At 45.5% G+C, this 17,141-nt stretch overlaps 1 protein-coding gene across 2 annotated transcripts in view; it reads right to left on the bottom strand.

The window, feature by feature from the left end:
* Window positions 1-8,188: 8,188 nt before the first annotated feature.
* The window catches only part of LOC145354057 (cell adhesion molecule CEACAM5-like), a 64,033-nt gene continuing 55,080 nt past the window's right edge, over window positions 8,189-17,141 (bottom strand). For both annotated transcript variants that reach the window (XM_080205187.1, XM_080205185.1), the window contains exons 9-10: window positions 14,096-14,203; window positions 8,189-8,704 (exon numbers count right to left, since the gene is read on the bottom strand). In XM_080205187.1, the coding sequence (XP_080061313.1) occupies window positions 8,697-8,704; window positions 14,096-14,203 (116 nt within the window). In that variant the 3' untranslated portion in view covers window positions 8,189-8,696. The remainder of the gene's footprint in view (window positions 8,705-14,095; window positions 14,204-17,141) is intronic.

Genomic DNA, 17,141 nt, shown 5'->3' with positions numbered 1-17,141 from the left:
ATCAAAGATGATAAAGGGGGATTGACAAAGTAGATGTGGAGAGAATGTTTGCTCTTGTGGGGCAATCCTGAACAAGAGGTCATAGTTTTAGGATAAGGGATGGCAGATTTACGACAGAGATAAGGAAGAATTACTTCTCTCAAAGGGTTGTGAGTCTGTGGAATTCACCACTCGGAGCATGGTGGAAGCCGGGGCTTTTGGGCCTGCTCTGCCAGTCAGTGAGATCATGGCTGACTTTCTAATGTAGCATTATTTTCCTGCACTTAGCCCCGTGCCCCCTGATGTTTTAAATATGTAGAAATCTCCCAATCTCAGCCTTGAAGATGGTCCATGACAGAATCTCCACAGCCCTCTGGAGGACAGAATTTCAAAGATTCACCTCCCTCTGAGTGAAGAAATTCCCCCTCCTCTCAGTCCAAAATGGCCGCCACCTTATTCTGAGACTCCCCCGGTTCTAGATCGCCTTCCCCTCTGTCCCAGCCAGGGAAATTTCCCTCTTGAGGCACTGTCGAGGCCTGTAAGAAATTTGTATATTCAAAAGATATTGCCTCTTATTCCTCTAAACATGATGTGGAGATATCGGTGTTGGACTGGGGAAGGCACAGTAATCAATCTCACAACTCCAGGTTAAAGTCCAACAGGTTTATTTGGTAGCAAAAGCCACTAGCTTTCGGAACGCTTGCTGCTCCTTTGTCAGGTGAGTGGGAGATCTTTTCACAAACAGGGCATATAAAGGCACAAACTCAATTTACAGAATAATGATTGGAATGTAATTCTTTACAGCTAATCAAGTCTTAAAGGTACAGACAATGTGAGTGCAGAGAGTGTTAGGCACAGGTTAAAGTGATGTGTATTGTCTCCAGCCAGGACAGTTAGTGAGATTTTGCAAGTCCAGGCAAGTCGTAGGGGTTACAGATAGTGTGACATGAACCCAAGATCCCGGTTGAGGCCGTCCTCATGTGTGCGGAACTTGGCTATCAGTCTCTGCTCAGCGATTCTGCGCTGTTGTGTGTCCTGAAGGCCACCCTGGAGAACGCTTACCCGAAGATTAGAGGCCGAATGCTCATGACCACTGAAATGTTCCCCAACAGGAAGGGAACAGTCTTGTCTGATGATTGTCAAGCGGTGTTCATTCATCCATTGTTGAAGCGCCTGCATGGTGCCCCCAGTGTACCATGCCACGGGATATCCTTTCCTGCAGTGTATCAGGTAGGAAACATTGGCCGAGTTGCAAGAGTATGTACCGTGTATGCATCGATCGACAGTTCCGATGCGCCACAGCAAAAAACCGCACCAACCTCCTCAGAAGACAAACACGGGACACGGTGGACAGAATACCCTTTGTCATCCCATACTTCCCCGCAGCAGAGAAACTACGACATCTCCTCCAGAGCCTTCAACATGTCATTGATGAAGATGAACATCTCTCCAAGGCCATCCCCACACCCCCACTTCTTGCCTTCAAACAACCACACAACCTCAAACAGACCATCGAACATAAGAACATAAGAAATAGGAGCAGGCGTAGGCCATCTAGCCCTTCGAGCCTGCCCCGCCATTCAATAAGATCATGGCTGATCTGTCGTGGCTCAGTTCCACATTCCTGCCCTCTCCCCATAATCCTTAATCCCCTTGCCTATCAAAAACCTATCAACCCGCGTCTTAAATATATTTAGCGAGGCAGCCTCCACCACTTCAATGGGCAGAGAATTCCAGAGATTCACCACCCTTTGAGTGAAGAAGTTCCTCCTCAACTCCGTTCTAAACCACCCCCCCTTTATCTTGAGGCTGTGCCCTCTAGTCCTACTGTCCTTTCTGAGCGGGAAGAGCTTCTCCACCTCTATCCTATCCCTCCCATTCATCATCTTATATGTCTCAATGAGATCTCCCCTCATTCTTCTAAACTCTAACGAGTACAAGCCTAGTTTATTCAGCCTCTCCTCATAGTTCAACGCCCTCAACTCCGGTATCAGCCTAGTAAACCTCCTCTGCACTCCCTCCAAGGCGTAAGTGCGGTGACCAAAACTGCACACAGTATTCCAGCTGCGGCCTCACCAGTGCCCTGTACAGTTGCAGCAAGACCTCCCTACTTTTATATTCAATCCCCCTCGCTATGAAGGCCAGCATCCCATTCGCCTTCCTGACCACCTGCTGCACCTGCAGGCTGGGTTTTTGCGACACATGCACAAGGACCCCAAGGTCCCTCTGCACCGTCACCTGCTGCAGTTTTTCGCCATGTAAGTAATAGTCCTTCCTACCATTCTTCCTACCAAAGTGGACAAATTCACACTTGCCAACATTAAATTCCATTTGCCAGTTCCTGGCCCATTCGCCCAGCCTATCTAGATCCTTCTGCAGACTTTCCACACCCTCCGCACAATTTGCCGTTCCACCAATCTTGGTGTCATCAGCAAATTTCGACACCCTACACTCGGTTCCCTCCTCCAGATCATCTATATAAATGGTAAATAGCTGAGGCCCCAGCACCGACCCCTGGGGCACTCCACTAGTCACCAACCACCAATCCAAATAGCACCCATTGACCCCCACTCTCTGCCTCCTATTTGACAACCAATCCCCTATCCACGCTAACACCCTACCCCCAACTCCATGCCCCCTTACCTTCTGTAATAACCTCTTGTGCGGACCTTATCAAACGCCTTCTGAAAATCAAGAAACACCACATCCACCGGCTCTCCTCTATCCACCGCCCTAGACACATCCTCATAGAACTCCAATAAATTCGTCAGACACGACTTCCCCTTGACGAAACCGTGCTGCGTCTGCTCTATCAAACAATTCTCCTCAAGATGCCTCGCTATTTTCTCCTTGATCACGGATTCTAACATTTTACCTACAACAGACGTTAGACTAACCAGCCTACAATTCCCTGCCTTTCGCCTGCCACCCTTCTTAAACAACGGCGTAACGTTAGCCGTTTTCCAATCTTCCGGCACTTCCCCAGAATCCAGCGATGTTTGGAAAATAATCACCAAGGCATCCACTATCACCTCCGCCATTCCTTTCAGAACCCTTGGATGCATTCCATCCGGTCCTGGGGACTTGTCCACAATCAGTCCCTCCAGTCTGTCGAGCACCGCTTCTCTAGTAACAATAGTGTCATTGAGACCCTCCAGTCCTACCATCTTTCCATCACTAACACCAGGCAAATTATTCACGTCCTCCTCCATGAAGACCGAAACAAAAAAGTTATTCAAGGCCTCAGCCATTTCCCCATCCCCTACCACTAAGTTCCCCCTCTCATCCTCTAAGGGTCCAACGTTCACCCTAGTCAGCCTCTTCCTTTTTATATATTTATAAAAACTCTTACTATCCTTTTTTATATTAAGCGCTTGCCCAGCTTCATAGTTTATCCTACCCTTCTTTATCAACTTTTTTGTCATTCTTTGTTGATATTTAAACCTCTCCCAATCCTCTTCTTGCCCACTACTCTTAGCTACTCTAACCGCATCCGCTTTTAATTTAACACTTTCCTTTACCTCCTTCGTTATCCACGGCTGATTATCTCTCCTCCTACGATCCTTTTTAGCCATCGGAATAAATTTCTGCTGAGCACCAAGAAAGATTTCCTTAAAGATCCTCCACTGTTCCTCAGCAGACATACCTTCCAACGCGCTCCCCCAGTCAACATTCGCCAATTCCTCTCTCATCCTACCATACTCCCCTCTGTTCAAACAAAGGACGCGTGTCCGGGAACCCACTTTCTCCTCCTCCATCTGCATCAGAAACTCCACCATACAATGATCACTCTTCCCAAGAGGATCCTTCACCACAAAGTCCCTAATTCTACCTGCCTCATTACATAACACCAGATCCAAGATAGCTCGCTCCCTCGTCAGCTCCAATTTGTCTGCAGCAAACCACTTAGCCTACAAGAGCAGTGGCCATGGCACCACACAATCCTGCCACAGCAACCTCTGCAAGATGTGCTGGATCATCAACACAGATGCCATCATCTCATGTGAGAACACCATTCACCGGGTACACAGTACATTTATTGTCTACCTGATACGCTGCAGGAAAGGATGTCCTGAGGCATGGTACACAGGGGAGACTATGCAGATGCTATGACAACAGATGAATGAACACTGCTTGAAAATTATCAGGCAGAACTGTTCTCTTCCTGTTGGGCACTATTTCAGTGGTCATGGGCATTCCAATGTGGCTTTCACGACACACGACAGTGCAGAGATGCTAAGCAAAGACCGATAGCCAAGTTCCACACACATGAGGACATCCTCAACCAGGATCTTGGGTTCATGTCACACTATCTGGAACCCCCACGACTTTCCTGGGCTTACAAAAGCTCACTAACTGTCCTGTCTGGAGACAATACACATCACTTTAACCTGAGCTTAACACTCTTTCTACTCACATGTTCTGTACCTTTACAGCTTGATTACTGTAAAGACTTGCATTCCAACCATTACCTTGCAAATTGAGTTTGTGTCTTTATATGCCATGTTTGTGAACACAAATCCTCACTCACCTGGAGAAGGAGCTTGAGGCTCTGAAAGCTCGTGCTACCAAATAAATCTATTGGACTTTAACCTGGTGTTGTGAGACTTCTTACTTGCTTCTCCCAGTCCAACGCCAGCATCTCCACATCATGGCTCCCTCTGAAATAGCCCAGAAAGCGGCTCCACTCAGTTCACGGGCAATTAGGGATGGGTAATAAAAGCTGGCCCAGCCACCAAGTTCCACCTCCTACCAATGAAAAAGTAATAGAATTCTGTCCTTACACAATTAAACATTGCCTATATAAGAGAGAGTGGCTGACTGGGATGTGTTTAGTGTCCAATGTGAAAGATGGCATCTCCAATATCACAGTATCCCTCCCAGCCCTGCAAGGAGGTGTCAGAGCTGCTTTTAGGCTCAAGGCATGCAGTGGCATCTGGGGAATAGAAAATGCTGTCAGAGGCTACTCTGGCCACTAGAGGGTACCAGTAACCTGCATCATTGAAATGGCCAAAGGTGGAACCAGTGCAAAACAAACTCAAGGTGACTCGTGTTGAGCTGGCCTGTTGATATTGCAGCAAGTTGAATAAAGATACCTCCTTAATATTCACTTTTTGTGAAAGTTCATGTCACTGTCTGAGTGGGAAACAAGCGTAAATCTTCTTTCTAACTGCACAGATTATTTCCTTTATTTTTTGATGGGATGTGGTCATTGTTAGCCAGACCAGCAATTATTGCTCAACCCTAATTGTACCTTGAGAACAGTAAGAAGTCTCACAACACCAGGTTGAAGTCCAACAGGTTTATCTGGAATCATGAGCTTTCTGAGCGCTGCTCCTTCCTCAGGTGACTCACTTGATGAAGGAGCAGTGCTCCAAAAGCTCGTGATTCCAAGCAAACCTGTTGGACTTTAACCTGTTGTTGTGAGATTTCTTGCTGTGCCCACCCCAGCCCAATGCCGACATCTCCACGTCATGGCCCCCTTGAGAAGGTGGTGTTGATCCAGCTTCTTGACACACCAGATAACATAACAAAATAGTTAATCAGTGCCCCATCTAACAGCAGCTGTAGGTAAACCCACCGCGCTGTTAGGGAGGGAGTTCTTGACCCAACAACAGTGAAGTCAACAGCCAATATATTTCCAAGTTAGGATGGCGAATGATTTGGAGGGGAACATCCAGTGGTGGTGTTACCAGTTATCTGCTAACACATGTCCCAGTGCAGAGGGATTAGGAATTTTCTTACATTTGTCTCAGTTTTATACTTCCCTGTGCTTTACAGCAGCCTGTGTAAAGTTTAAACTTAATTTATTAATGTCACAAGTAGGTTTACATTAACACTGCAGTTAAGTCACTGTGAAAATCCCCTAGTCACCACACTCTGACACCTGTTCGGGTACACTGAGGGAGAATTTAGCATGGCCAATGCATGTAGCCAGCACGTCTTTTGGACTGTGGGAGGAAACTGGAGAACGCAAAGGAAACCCACATAGATACGGGGAGAATGTGCGGACTCCACACACACAGTGACCGAAGCTGGGAATTGGACCTGGGTCCCTGGTGCTGTGAGGCAGCAGTGCTAAACACTGTGCCACCAGATTTTGAAGTCAGTGTTACCTCTGTTGACCAGACTCTGATATAGAGTAAGGCCAGGGTGCTGTTCAATCCGCCTACTGACTGCGGTCTCTCATGAGGGAACTGACTCCTCACCTTACCCCATGCTTGAAATGGGATGACACCCCTTAATCTCCATAACCTATTGCCCCTCTCGAATGGACTATGGCCAATTAACCTTACCTCTGGATTTTAGTTTGGCCAATGGGAACCTCTGTCTACTATGGATTGACATCCACTCACTGTGGGTTTTGCTCTCCCTCCGTCCCCAATCCATTGTATGATTTGAGTCAACACATAAAACTGTCCTGTCTATCTGTCTATCTTCTAGGCTGGCATAGCAATAACTCACCCAGCTTTCAACGTTTATAGACGCCTTCTTGAAGGATGCAGTTCCTGAGGTGTAGATACAGCCACAGTGCTGTTAGACAGCGAGTTTCAGGATTTTGACCCAGTGACAGTGAAGGAACGACCAATATATTTCCAGTTCAGAATGGTGAGTGATTTGGAAGGAAATTAGGGACAGGCAGTAAATGCTGGCCTCGTCAGTCAAGCCTGCATTCCATGAGAAATATTAAAAGAAAATTAGGCTGGAATTTTCCACCATCGCCACCACTGCAAGCGAGGCTGGAGAATCTGGCACCCAACCAAGTTTCCATTCACAGCAGTAGGAGCAGAAAATCCCACTGGCATGAACGGCTGAAAATTTCTCCCTTAATCTTTCTCACAGTTCACGCCTCTATCTTTCAAATTTAGGAATTTTAAAATGATAACCAGGCTGCGAATGTGCAAACCTTTCTGCTATTAGATGGGGCACTGAATAACTATTTTGTCATGTTATCTGATGTGATATTCCATTAAAACTGTAATCTGTACTAAGTATACATCTACGTAGATTGTTCTACCCTGTCTGTACAGCTGACACAAAGGTTTCAGTATCAGAATACATGTCCTGGCTGGTTACCCTCAATCAGACAGTGCAAAGGCCTCCTTTTGTACCTGAGCTGTCGGTGTCGCTGGCTAGGCCAGCATTTATTACCCATCTTAATTGCCCCTTATAAAGGTGGTGGTAAACTGCCTTCTTGAACTGCTGCAGTCCCTGTGGTGTAGGTACACCCACAGTGCAGTGAGGGAGGAAGTTCCAGGGTTGTCACCCAATGACAGTAAAGGAACGACCAATATCTTTCCAAGTCAGGATGGTGAGTGGTTTGGTTGGGAACCTCCAGGTGGTGGTGTTCCTAGGTAACTGCTGCTCTTGTCCTTCTAGATGGTAGTAGTCGTGGGGTTTGGAAGGTGCTGTCGAAACAGTCTTGGTGAGTTGGTGCAATGCATCTTGTAGTTGTTACACTCTGTTTCCACTGTGTGTGGAGGAAAGGTGGTGGATGGGGTGCCAATCAAGTGGTTTTCTTTGTCCTAGATGATGTTGAGCTTGTTATCATCCAGGCAAGTGGAGAGTATTCCATCACAACCCTGACTTTGGCTTGGGTAGGGTTTGGGGAGTTGGAAAATGAGTTACTTTCCCAACCTCTGACCTGCTCTGGTAGCCACAGTATTTACATGGTTAGTTCACTTCTGGTCGATGGTAACCCCCAGGATGCTAATAGTGGGGGATTCAATAATGCTATTGAATGCCAAGGGGACATGGTTAGATACTCTGTTGTTGGTGATGGTCGTTGCCTTGCACTTGTGTGGCATTGAATGTTATTTGTCACTTGTCAGCCAGGGCCTGGATATTGTCCAGAACTTGCTGCATACAGACTGCTTGATTATCTAAGGAGTTGTGAATGATGGTGAACATTATGCAGGGCGTGTTGGCACAGTGGTTAGCACTGCTGCCTCACAGTGCCAGGGACTTGGGTTCAATTCCTGGCTTGGGTCACTGTCTGTGCAGAGTCTGCACATTGTCTATGTGGGTTTCCTCCGACAGTTAGATGCATTGGCCATGCTAAATTCTCCCAGTATACCTGACAGGCACTGGAGTGCGGCAGCTAGGGGATTTTCACAGTAACTTCATTGCAGTGTTAATATAAGCCTATCTGTGACAAATAAATAAGCTTCACTTTGATAAACTTTACTAAAATCGCGGACTCAGTGAGTTACAAAGACAACAATTTATTTTAATGGCAGAGAGAAAATGGGTTAAGTGCACACACTGAAGCAAACGCGCCCATGGACCACAGACCAGTTAGAAGCCAGTCTCAACTTACAAATACCCGTAATCCTTTGTGATTCAGCAGTGTCCATTCCTTATTTCTGTGACTGGTATTGTTTGGTGAAGCGTTAAGGCAGAAGGTAAAAGTCGGTAACTGGTATAAATTAGAACAGCGCTATCACACAACTCTAATGTAAGCTTATCATTACAGTGACCTGCCCCTTTGAAAAGAACCCACCAGGACAAACACTCATTGGCCATGCTTTCAAAGTCAAGCTGGCCTCCATAATGTCCCAGCTCCAATGAGGTTTCAGCAACAACATTCATTGACCAAGACATTTGCCCAGTGGATTTCAGCAGTTGGTTGACATCCCAGAGAGAGACGCTTTCAGCATTTGCTTCTGAAAGTCCCGTCGTGGAACCTGCGACCTCAGCAAAGTGTCCTCCGCAGCTTAGCCGCCTGTCCAACAGAGAGGAAACAATATTAACTGAGAAACTGCAGGAGATGGAACATTCATCGCAATATCGAAACTGCGCACAAGGACATCTAGACACCGCAGGTTAATTCACTCATAACAATCACACACTAATAATGGTTGAAAGGATATTGAACTTAAAATCGAATATTTTTCCTCCAGTCACAGGTATGTGAACATACATAAACATTGGTGAGGGGGGGGGGGGTGGGGTGGGGTGATGGTGGGGGGGATGGGGTGGTGGTGGTGGGGAGAGCGGTCACCAGAACATTTTCATCCCAGGTTGGTGCACAAGACCACAAGACCAACTGACATAGGAGCAGAATTAGGCCACTCGGCCCATTGAGTTTTCCCTGCCATTCAATCATGGCTGATATTTTTCTCATCCCCAATCTTCCATCTATTTCCCATAACCCCTGATCCCCTTTTAATCAAGAACCTATCTATCTCTGTCTTAAAGACACTCAATGACCTGGACTCTACAGCCTTCTGCGGCAGAGCTCCACCACTCTCTGGCTGAAGAAATTCCTCCTCATCTCTGTTTTAAATGACCGTCCCTTTAGTCTGAGGTTGTGCCTTCTGCTTCTAGTTTTTCCTGCGTGTGGAAACATCCTCTCCATGTCCACTCTATCCAGGTCTCACAGTATCTTGTAAGTTTCAGTAAGATTCCCCCTCATCCTTCTAAACTGCAACAAGTACAGACACAGAATCCTCAACCATTCCTCATACGATAGGTGAACATCTAAGCCACAAAACTGTCCCAATCACATTAACCTCCACCACTTCTTTCAATACACAGTCCCATCTCTTACACCAGTGTTTTGTATGGTACTACAAGGGAGACATGGCAGCACAGTGTTTAGCACTGCTACCTCACAGTGCCAGGGACCCAGCTTCAATTCTACTCTCGAATGACTGTGTGGAGTTTGCATGTTCTCCCTGTGTTTGTGTGGGTTTCCTCTCACAGTCCAAAGATGTGCAGATTAGGTTGATTGTCCATTCTAAATTGCCCCATAATGTCAGGAGGACCAGCAGGGTACATATAAAGTTTCTTTTTTTTATTAATGCCACAAGGAGGCTTATATTAACACTGCAGTGAAGTTATTGTGAAAATTACCGAGTCACCACACTCCGGCACCTGTCTGGATACACTGAGGGAGAATTTAGCACGGCCAGTGCACCTAACCCAGCTGGTCTTTTGGATTATGGGAGGAAACTGGAGCACCCGGGGGAAACCCACGCAGACACGGGGAGAGCGTGCAGGCTCCATAGAGACAGTAACCCAAACTGAGAGTCAAACTCAGGTCCCTGGCACTTTGAGGCAGCAGTGCTAATCACTGTGCAACCGTGTCACCCAAGGAAGTCGGGCCTGAGTGGAATAGTTGTTGGTGCACGTTCAATGGGCCAAATGGCCTCCTTCTGCACTGTCGGTATTTTCTGATCCCGTATTTAACAAATCCACTTCCAGGCCCAGTGGGAGCCATGGGGGCAGGGGGACATCATCACCTCCCTGTCCTATCAGAAATGATATTTTGGTTAAGTTTCTTTTGACTTTTTTTGTTGAGCGAAGTGCCCCAGCTGGGGCTGTCACGCACCCCTCTCATGTTTGCTTAATTTACTGAATTTTGTTTTATCATTAGGATACACAACAAGTTATAGAGTCATAGAGGTTTACAGCATGGAAATAGGCCCTTCGGCCCAAGTTGTCCATGCTGCTCTTTTTTCAAAACCCCCAAGCTAACCTCAGTTGCCCGCATTTGGCCCATATCCCTCTATACCCATCTTACCTGTGTAACTATCTAAATGCTTTTTAAAAGATAATATTGTACCCACCTCTACTACTACCTCTTGCAGCTTGTTCCAGACACTCACCACCCTCTGTGTGAAAAAATTGCACCTCTGGACACTTTTGTATCTCTCCCCTCTCACCTTAAATCCATGCCCTCTAATTTTAGACTCCCCTACCTTTTGGAAAAGATGTTGACTATCTAGCTGATCTCATTATTTTATAGGCTTCTATAAGATCACCCCTCAGCCTTTAATGCTCCAGAGAAAAAAATCCCAGTACATCCTTATAACTCAAACCATCAAGTCCTGGTAGCATCCTAGTAAATCTCTTCTGCGCTCTTTCTAGTTTAATTACACCCTTTCTATTGTAGGGTGACCAGAAGTCCATTGATTGCACTCCTCCCCATGTTCACATCTCTAGGCCCAGGAACAGCCTGGAGACAAGGTGTTACCTTGAACTGTGTTCTCCTCTCCATCTGTTTACTGCTATCAGAAATATTTCACTTTCTGCTTGTTCTGCTCAAGTTGGGGGACTCAAATTCTGTTGAAACTAAGTGACTCATTCATTTCCTTGACAGATTCAGTCTTGTCTCTATTCTTCCAGTTATTTCTGAAGTTCAGCAATGTTTGTTTTCAACTTTCCTCATGGATTATCACGGGGATTAACCCTACTGTTCCTACAACTGGGGGCAATGGTCCTTTTCAATTCAAATTGATAGTTTGAGTTATAAGGATATACTGGGACTTTTTTCTCTGGCGTGTAATTCCCTCTCCCAGCTCTCCTCAGGAACCATCAACAAAACCATTCATCGCATGTAGTCATAATCGGTGAAATCCAGACTGAACAGGAAAGAGTTTCAAAGATGCAATATGTCATGATGTCTAATGTAGAACAAAATGTCCTCCTGTTCAATAACTTACCTGTGGTGTCACCACCATCATTTTGATAGTCAGTCCAAAGATGTGTGGGTTAGGTTGATTGGCCAGGCTATTTTGACCCTAGTGACATGAGGGTTAACAGGGTAAATGAGGGTTACGGAGATAGGACCTGGCTGGGATTGTGGTCGGTATGGACTCGGTGGGCCGAATGGCCTCCTTCTGTACTGTAGGGATTCTGTGACTCTGTGATAACGTTTCTGAATAAAATGGTGACAAAGGAGGCAATGGAGTAGTAGTGTTTTCACTGGACTAATAATCCGGAGACCCAGGCCAAAACATGGGGACCCTGGTTCAAAACCCACCACGGCAGATGGTGAAATTTGAGTTCAATAAAAATCTGGACTTAAAATTCTAGCAATTAACATGAAACAATCGTTTAAAAACCCATCACTAGTATCCTTTTGGGGAAGAAAATCTGCTGTCCTTGCCTGATCTGACCTACATGTGAGTTCAGATCCATAGCAATGTGATTGACACTCAAATGCCCTCTGAAATGGATGGCAGTTAGAGATGAGCAATAAATTTTGGCCCAGCCAGCGATAACCACTTCCCATAAATGAAAAAAAGAAGTGAGTCAGATGTTTGAGGAATTCATTCAGAAATGCCACCGAGGTGTAAGGGTCTAAGATTATGCATAGGTTTCTCCAAACGCTGCAAAATGACAAAAGCCTGACCGCAAGTCGGTTGCAGGCAGCAATATGAGTTCTTGTGGTAGATTATTTTAACAAGATTAAGATCTTTGAAAAAAAGAGGTTGGGCTTTGAACTCACTCACAATGTGGCAGTTACTGCAACAGTGTTAGAATTGAAATGTGTTTTTGTGTGACGTGTGAAATTATGACTCATTTCTTCTAACCACAGACAGCTGCGTATCCAATCCACAAGATACGCTGCAGGAACTCACCAAGGTTCTTTAGGCAACACCTTCCAAACCTATGACTGCTGATGGACAAGTGCAGCAGACACATGGGTACATCACCAGATAGAGTCATAGAATCCCTACAGTGTAGATGGAGGCCATTCAGCCTGTCGAGTCTACACCAACTGAGCATCTCACCAAGGCCCACACTCCTGCCTGAGCCCCATAACCCTATGTATTTACTCCGTTAATCCCCCTAGCCTACAGACCTTGGAATACTAAGGGGAAATTTCTCATGTCCAACCCTACATATCTTCGGAGTGTGGGAGGAAACCAGAGCACCCGGAGGAAATCCATGCACACACGGGGAGAACGCACAAACTCCCCACAGACAGTCATCCAAGGCTGGAACCGAATCTAGGGTCCCTGGCACTGTGAGGCTGTTCTGTGCCACCTTGCTGCCAAATGGAGTGCAGCGGCTTGAGAAGACAGCTCACCACTCCTTTCTGAAGGGCAATTAGGGATGGGCAATAAATGCTGGTCTAGCCAGCAAAACCCACTTCCTGTGAATGTACAAAAACCCAACTTGCCTTTTCATTAATGTGCACATCAAGTTGCTTGAGAAGATAACGCAAGTCTGTAAAATATATGGTGCAGAAGAAAGGACCAGTTGCTCACAGTGAGCAGTTTCTGCCCCACACCAGCCTCAGATTATGTTCCACTGGAGTCTCCTCCAAGCTCCTCTTGTCTAAACCCATCATGGTGACCCTATATTATTTTCTGCCTCACATGCTTCTGTATTTTTGCCTTAAGTGTGCGTGTACAATCCACTTCCAACACTCCTTGTGGAGGCCAGTTCCATATTCAGATCACTCTCTGGGTAAAAAAAAGTTTCTTCTGACTTCCCTATTGGGTTTATTGGTGACTATTTCATGTGTTGACGCTTCCCTGCCAGTGGGAACATTCTTTTCGTATCCACTCTATTGGAACCCTTCATACTTCTAAAGACCTAGGGTGGGTCTTCCCTCAGCCTTCTTTTCCCAAAAGAAAATGGCGCAGAAATCTCACCTTTTCCTGATAATGTTCCGGTTTCATCCCTGTGACTCTTCCCTGCACCCTCTTCAATGACTGTATATCCTTTTGATAAATTGGTGACCAAAGCTGTACGCAATGCTCCAAATGTGGTTGAGACAAGGTTTGATACTGGTTAACTTCCCTACTTTTCAATTCTATCACTCTAAAAGTCAAGCTAATTGCTTTGATTTGCTGTTTTTATGGTCCTTGCTAACCTATGGAGCAACATTTAATAATTGGATGTATTTCTACTCTGAGATCCCTCTGTTCCTCCACTCCATTCAGACTTGCAAGTAACCTTTCTATTCATAGGATCATAGAAGATTTATAAAATTCCTACAGTATAGGAGGAGGCCATTTGGCCCATCAAGTCTGCACCAATCCTCTGAAATAGTCTCATACCCAGTCCCACTCAGCCCTACCCCAGTAATGCCACATGTTTACAATGGCCAATCCACCTAACCTAGACATGTTTGGACAGTGAGAGGAAACCGGAGCACCCGGAGGAAACCCATGCAGACACAGTGTGAGTGCAAACTCCACGTGAACAGTGAGCCAAGGCCGGAATTGAACTTGGGTCCCTGTCACTGTGGGGCTAACCACTATGTCACCCTGCCACCAGTCAAATATTCCGGTAAGCTCTTTGCATCCTGTTAGCTCAGAAAATTACTTTGCTCAATGTGTCGGGTGAGAATGAGCAAATGAAAGTCACATACCTCGCTGCTTGAAGATTACACAAGCGCAGATGGCAATCAGGGCCAGGACACCAACAACGGCAGCGGCAATCCAGGACTTATTCTTATAATCTTCAAGATCATCTGTTCCTGAAAGGAAGGGTGGGAGGGGAGGCGGGTGAAGTAAATGACACAATCCTGCCACCAAAATAAGTACAAATAGCCTTTTGGTGTACAGAGTCTGAGTATTGCTGGAGAAAGAGACACACCATCAAATTTTTTCACCTGGTACTCATCAAGACAATTCACAAGAATGTCAAATTGTACAGAGGGCTTGAATAGAGGGCTGATTGTTTGGCAAGTGGACTCTGATTGGGTGGCATAAATTGTTGTTCCCTTTATAATTTGCCAACCAATCAGCACTCTCTCCATGTGCAGTACAAATTATTGCTCCCTTCATAATTTGGTGTTCTTGCAAATTGGCCTGTTGAGTGCAGGGTGAAAGGCTTCAATGGCATGTTTCTTTTTAGCCAAACTCAGAAACAAGTACACTTCATACATCAGGAAGAATCGGTCAAGTTTCATTTTTAAACTGATAATCATTAACACGATTGATAAATTACAAATCAAGTTGTCAATTTTGGCAAACATACGTATCAGTTGTTTTCTTGTGTACTTTGTCCCATCACCTATCCTTCTCTCTGAGCAAAATATTGGATCAATTTGAAACCAGATTATAAACCCAAAATAAATTCCTTTCACAGAAATTTGTGCTTTTGAATTGGATTAATTTTGCATTTTGACCAGGAAAGCTGCCCGTGTTTGGTAAAAATAGTACCACCTTACTAAAATCCTTAAGGAGCACAAAGTTATCCTATCCACCCCACATCATGCACTTGCAAAGGACAAGGTTATATTTAGGCAGTGGTTCTCCAGCCACCATTACAGACACACACACACACACACACACACACACACACACTATCTGATATTCCTTCTTGTTCAGTCAGAACGGCTCATTGCAACAGAGAAAAAGATGCCATTGCGCATTGTTGTGGGGAAAAGGGGCTAGTAAGCTGGTCCATTCTGTGCTCCCCTCAAAAGACCAGATTAAGTTTTGGAGTTCAAATCGGCTTTTATTTCAAGCAGGGAAACCACATGTGGCTTACAGACTCCCTGAACAAAGACATACAATGGCAATTATGCTCTCTGGATCATCAGCAAATAATTAACATACAATCATGGAAATTGAACACTCATTCGAAAGCAATCAATATCCAACCCCAACTAATAGCTCCAATTACTTGGTTTGTTTTCTACGCTAATGATTAACTAATTACAACTCTGGGCTTGCCTAATTACTATATCCAATCATTAACATTGCACATACACAAGCTACATTATCAATAAATGCATGTCTATAGATCTTGACTTTCTAACACCCAGGGTAGTGATTTATGATTTTTATCATAGAAACCAGAACCAGGAGTAGACCATTCGGCCCTTCAAGCCTGCTCCATCATTCATTATGATCATGGCTGACCACTGAATTCAAAATCCTGATCCCCCCATCCCCCTCATATCCCTTGATCCCTTTAGCCCCTAGGGCTTTGACATCCTCCCCACCCCTGCTCCCCCTCCATCATTAGTCAAAATTCTATCTAATCCTGCCTAAAAATATTCCACTCTTTGTCCATTGCTTCCTGGAACTGGGAATTCCAAGATGTTTCTTATCTCCATCGTAAATAGGAGATCCCTTGTGGACTACAGATCCCTAGTCTCTCCCACAAGGGGAAATGTCCTTTCAACATCCAAGGTGCCAAGCCCCCTCATGTATTTCAATAGGTCATCTCTGAATCTTGCAATGTCAATGGGTACAGGCCCAACTTGACCAATATTTCCTCCTCAGATGACACCAATGCCAGCCCCCTCAACAATCCCCGGCACCCATCCCTTCCCTGAACTGCTTCTAAAATTTATACGTTCCTAATTATTTAAGCAGGCTGATGCTCTACTCTGTCGGTGTGGTCTCACCAATGCCCTGTACGGTTGTAACAAAACTTCCCTCTTTTTGTACTCCATTCCTCTCGCAATAAAGGCCACCATTCCATTTGTCTTCCTATTCACTTAGTGTGCCTGCAGACTACCTCTTTTATCATTCATACATCGGGCCTTGATGAGGCCACAATTAGAATATTGTGTGCAGTTTGGTCTCCTTTTCTGAGGAAGTATGTTCTTGCTCTCAAGGGAGTGTAGCAAAGGTTTACCAGGCTGGTTCCAGGGATGGTGGGACTGATACGTGAGTTACATACATTTAAAAGGTTAGGATTGTTTTTGCTGGAATTCAAATGATTGAGGGGGGATCTCATAGAGACTTGTAAAATTCTAACAGGACGAGACAGGGTAGATAAGAACATAAGAACATAAGAAATAGGAGCAGGAGTCGGCCATCTAGCCCTTCGAGCCTGCCCCGCCATTCAATAAGATCATGGCTGATCTGAAGTGAATCAGTTCCACTTTCCCACTCTCTCCCCATAATCCTTAATTCCCTTGTCTATCAAAAACCTATCTACCCGTGATTTAACTATATTTAGCGAGGTAGCCTCCACCACTTCAACGGGCAGAGAATTCCAGAGATTCACCACCCTTTGAGTGAAGAAGTTCCTCCTCAACTCTGATCTAAACTGCACCCCCCTTATCTTGAGACTGTGCCCTCTAGCCCTGCTGTCCTTTCTGAGCGGGAAGAATCTCTCTACCTCTACCCTATCCATCCCCTTCATTATCTTATATGTTTCTATAAGATCCCCCCTCATCCTTCTAAACTCCAACGAGTACAGACCCAATCTATTTAGTCTCTCTTCATAGTCCAACCCCCTCATCTCCGGTATCAGCCTAGTGAACCTCCTCTGCACTCCCTCCAAAGCTAATATATCCTTGCGCAAGTGCGGCGACCAAAACTGCACACAGTACTCCAGTTGCGGCCTCACCAGTACCCTGTCCAGTTGCAACAAGACCTCCCTACTTTCATATTCTATCCCCCTCGCTATAAAGGCCAGCATCCCATTCGCCTTCTTGATCACCTGCTGCA

This window comes from Carcharhinus amblyrhynchos, chromosome 16 (genome assembly GCF_965287045.1).
Source record: "Carcharhinus amblyrhynchos chromosome 16, sCarAmb.v2.hapA, whole genome shotgun sequence".
Classification (NCBI taxonomy): domain Eukaryota; kingdom Metazoa; phylum Chordata; class Chondrichthyes; order Carcharhiniformes; family Carcharhinidae; genus Carcharhinus; species Carcharhinus amblyrhynchos.
This window is presented reverse-complemented; position numbering and strand designations above follow the sequence as displayed.